General features: G+C 58.6%; 1 protein-coding gene across 2 annotated transcripts; it reads left to right on the top strand.

Annotated features, from left to right (window-relative positions):
- LOC108165571 (titin) lies at positions 1-4237 on the top strand. Of its 2 annotated transcripts, XM_033388012.1 has the most exons (4): positions 1-333; positions 1377-1706; positions 1777-2700; positions 2755-4237. In XM_033388012.1, the coding sequence occupies exons 1-4, from the start codon at positions 253-255 to the stop codon at positions 4024-4026; spliced, it is 2607 nt and encodes an 868-aa protein (XP_033243903.1). In that variant the 5' UTR covers positions 1-252; the 3' UTR covers positions 4027-4237. The 2 variants fall into 2 exon arrangements, with proteins under 2 accessions (XP_033243903.1, XP_017157134.1); XM_017301645.2 differs by having other exon boundaries at positions 3-333; positions 1777-4237.

A 4237-nucleotide genomic window follows, 5' to 3' on the forward strand; every position in this document is an offset into this window, starting at 1 on the left:
GGTGTGCAAAGAGCTCCAGCAACAGCAGCAGCAGCAGCAGGCAGTGCGAGTGCAAGCTTTTCGGTTTTTTTTTTCTTTGTTTTTTGGTTTTTTTTTTCGCTTACGCTTGGATAACAATTTTGGATTAAACACCGCCCACACCCCACCCCCCCACACACACGCAAAAAAATATAGAAAAAATACCTAAAAACCCTCTGGAGGATAAAAAGTGCTTTCAAAAAGTGTCGTATTTGGAGATAGTGAAGAATCATCATGCAGATCGTGTGGAAGACCGTGTGTGTGGTACTCTGCCTCACGGCCACTTGCAACGCAGGACCGCTGACCGGCCACCAGGTGAGTGTTCCCCACAGATGGGGCGAGACCTCCAGACCATTCAGACCTCCAGACACCCACTTCCGTTTGCGGTGTGTGCCGCCTCCCGGCGGATATGCCGCAGAACTTTAATGGGACACGGGAACACCGACGCAGTCCCGCCTGTGCCTCTGCCTCTGGCTGTGGCTCTGCCTCTGGCTCTGGCTCGGCTTCTGGCTCTGCCTCTGGCTCTGCCTCTGGCTCTGCTTCTGACTGTGGCTCTGGCTGTGGCTCTGCCTCTGGCTCGGCCTCTGGCTCTGCCTCTGGCTGTGCCTCTGGCTCTGCCTCTGGCTCTTCCTCTGCCTCTGTCTCCGCCTCTGCCTCTAGCTTCTGCCTCTGGCTGTGGCTCTGCCTCTGGCTCTTCCTCTGTCTCCGCCTCTGGCCTTGCCTCTGGCTTCTGCCTCTGCCTCTGGCTTCTGCCTCTAGCTTCTGCCTCTGGCTTCTGCCTCTGCCTCTGCCTTCGCCTCTGGCTTCTGCCTCTTCCTCTGGCTTCTGCCTCTGCCCATTTGCATACCAACGCCTGCCTTTCGAACGGTTTGCCCGTTGGCCGTTGGCTTATTTGGTATGCCAAGCGTTTAGCCCAAGACCTGGTCTAAAGCCACACCACCTCAAAGATTCTGGCGATGAGTAAGCCCTGGAACGATCTGGAACTCTCTTCAAATATCTATATAGATATATATCCTATGCTATCGATAGACAGGGAAAGTTTTCGTACAAATCGGTACGATATGATGTGATAATATTCGTGGCGTTCCATTCGAAAGTAAATTCGATTGCAGCTGGCCGCCACCCCCGCCCCATAAAAGGTTAGGGCTTGGATTTTCATTTATGGAACAAAAAACTAGAACACAAGTGAAATTTGATCGAGCCAGGGCCCTCAGGGCCCCCAGGCCCCAAGCCCCAAGCCCCAAGCGTCACGTGCTGGATCGTCACGATGCCAGGCACGTAGCCCCTTAGCGGAATGGCTAATCATTATGTCTCTCTCTCTCTCCCTCTCTTTCCATCTCCCTCTGCCTCTCCTGCAGAAGAGAAAGAACCCAGCACGCGAGGATAAGACACCGGCAACGGCCACGCCCCCGACCTCAGCTGAAGTCCAGGAAATCCCCAACGAAACGGAAACAGAGTCCGCGGCGGCCACGCCCCTGGGCACTCTGACCCTGCCCAGCAATGCCACATCCATACGGGCGGACATCACGGACAACTTTTCGTGCGCCAACAAGACCTACGGCTACTATGCGGATGTGGAGAACGATTGCCAGATCTTCCACGTGTGTCTGCCGGTGACCTATGCGGACGGCAGGGAGAACACCTTCCGCTGGAGCTTCATCTGCCCGGAGGATACGATTTTCAGTCAAGTAGGCGCCCAGCAGATGCCTCGTTCCTCGGCAGCGGAGATTTACGGTTTGTTTTGGTTTGTCTTTGCAGGAATCATTCACGTGCATGCGTCGCGAGGACATGACCATCGAGTGCGAGGACAGCGCCCGCTACTACGAGTTGAACGGCAACTTTGGAGGCGCCCCCGTCCAGGAGGAGGAGAAGCAGCAGCTGGAGCAGCAGCAGGTCGCTGAGCCGGAGGAGGAGGAGGAGCAGCAGTCCGCCCCGGCCACGTCCTTCGTCGAGCCAGAACCCAAGCCCGCTGTCGCCCAGCCCTCGAGGCCAGTCAAGGTGCAGGCCAAGCCCAAGCCAAAGCCCAATCGCCGCAAGCCACAGCCTCAGGCACAGGCCCAGGCCCAGCCCCAGCCCCAGAGGAAGACGCCAGTGCCAGTGGCCCCCGAGGCACAGCGCTTCACCATGCGGCCCCACAAGCCCCAGCCTCTGGCAGCCGCCCCCGTGCGCAACGAGCTCTTTGCCGGCATTCGCAAGCGTCCCGCGATCTTCAACAAGCCCACAACGACCCCAAGGCCCGTGGAGGAGCTGCTGGAGAATGAGCCGGCTGTCACCGAGGCGCCAGTCTTGCAGCTCAGCGAGCCCCAGCCCACGGTCCAGCTGCAGACGATGTTCGAGGAGGCCGCAGGAGAAGTGCCGGAGCCGGAGCCGGAGGTGCAGGCCTCGGAGCCAGCGGTGGCCATAGCGGAGCCGGAAGAGGCCACACCAGAGGAGGCGGCACCCATAAAGATGGAAATAGCAACAGGACTCGAGGAAATGAAGCCCATTGAGGCCATCGAGGAGATTCCCGCCGTCATTGTGGAGAGCTTGGAGGGAGAAGGACACCGGGATACGGAGGAGAAGCCGCTGGTGAAGGAGATCAAGCCAGCTGCTGTCGAGGAAGAGAAGGAGGTGCCAGCTGCCGAGGAAGAGGAGAAGGCAGTGCCTGCCGCCGAGGAAGAGAAGGAAAAGCCAGCCGCCGAGGAAGAGAAGGAGGTGCCCTCTGCCGATGAGGAGAAGGCAGTGCCTGCGGCCGAGGAAGAGAAGGAAAAGCCAGCCGCCGACGAAGAAAAGGAAGTTCCAGCCATCGAGGAAGACAAGGAAGTTCCAGCCGCCGATGAGGAAAAGGAAATGCCAGCCAAGGTTGAGGAGATCCAAGAGGGAAACCGCAACAAGCCCGCCATTACCGAGACCGACGAGGAGATCCTCAGCAGCATTGAAGCCCTCGAGACAGCGCGGCCAGCCGATGCTCCCGAGAGCATAGCGGCCACGCCGGAGATGCACGAGCACAGTCCCCTGGTGGAGGAGATCCTGCTCGACAACAAGGAGACCCAGGAGTCGCTCGGCGGCTTCAAGCCCGTCGATCCAGCGATGGCCGCCGAGGCCGAGCAGCTGATCACGGACTTCCTCAATACCCTGAAGAAAAACGAAGAGAAACCCGAGACTGAGCTGGCCACAGCCGCCATGGACATGGCCGAGACTCTCGGCCACGAGCTGGACACCAAGCAGTCGCCAGATGTCTCCATCGAAGAGGCCAAGCTGCCGGAGCCCGAAATCGTGGACAAGAACGCCTCGATCGAGGAGCAGCTGCCGGAGGAGCTGTCGGAGCTTCAGAAGTCCCCGCCAAAGATCATGCCCGACTCGCCGATCATACAAATCATGCAGTACAACCATCTGCCCATGGACTATCAGATACCCGTGCAGGTGGTTCCCCTTGGGGAGGAGGAGGTGCAGCCACAGGCTCTCGAGGCAGTCCCTGAGGAGGCAACAGCCGCCGCCACGCCTGAGGAGGCAGGCCCCCAGACGGTCGAGGAAGAGCCACTGGGCATGGCCCCTGCCGCTTATATGCCCTCAATCAGCATCGATGATATTGTGGAGCTCGTCAAGGAGCGCCTCGATCAGACGCCCAAGAACCAAGAACAGATGGCTCCCATGGAGCTGGTCGTGACACCCGGTGCTGCTGCCCCACTGGCCCTGATTCAGAGCCCGAAACCCGAGCAGGAGGAGGCCTCGGAGCAGGAGCAGGCCTTGGAGCAGGAGCAGGAGCTGGCCTCGGAGCAGGAGCTGGCCTCGGAGCCGGAGCACGCCTCGGAGCCCGAACAGGAGATGATTCTGCCCATCTACAAGCGCGTCTCGATGGCCGAGCCGGCCATGACCAAGGTGCAAACGCTGCCCGTGACTGTGAGCAAGGTGGAAACGGAAACGGACACGGCCAAGGAATCCCAGTCCCAGTCCCAAGCCGAGTCCCAGTCCCTTGGCAAAATGGATGCCCGCAAGCGTAGATTCCTCTTCCGCGCCGATGCCAGTTAGGCATCTCTTCTAGCCAAATACCCCCCCTCCCTTCCCCCACCCTTCCCAACCCCCCTCTCACGTCCTAGTTCCCCACTCATTTGCACTTTTAGGCAAGCCTTATATTAATTTAATTCCTTTGATTTCCTAGTTTTACACGAGAGTTGAAATTTAAGCATAGAATTGTTGTTCCAACGAGTCAAAGAAACACACACACACACATTACAAAAAC

Source organism: Drosophila miranda, chromosome XR (assembly GCF_003369915.1).
Source record: "Drosophila miranda strain MSH22 chromosome XR, D.miranda_PacBio2.1, whole genome shotgun sequence".
NCBI lineage: Eukaryota > Metazoa > Arthropoda > Insecta > Diptera > Drosophilidae > Drosophila > Drosophila miranda.

Excerpts from the sequence above, each read along its gene's own strand:
- LOC108165571 (XM_017301645.2), top strand. The coding sequence starts at position 253 with ATGCAGATCGTGTGGAAGACCGTGTGTGTGGTACTCTGCCTCACGGCC. Across the intron at positions 334-1,376 it reads GACCGCTGACCGGCCACCAG|AAGAGAAAGAACCCAGCACG; the intron begins GTGAGTGTTCCC and ends CCTCTCCTGCAG. Across the intron at positions 1,707-1,776 it reads AGGATACGATTTTCAGTCAA|GAATCATTCACGTGCATGCG; the intron begins GTAGGCGCCCAG and ends TTGTCTTTGCAG.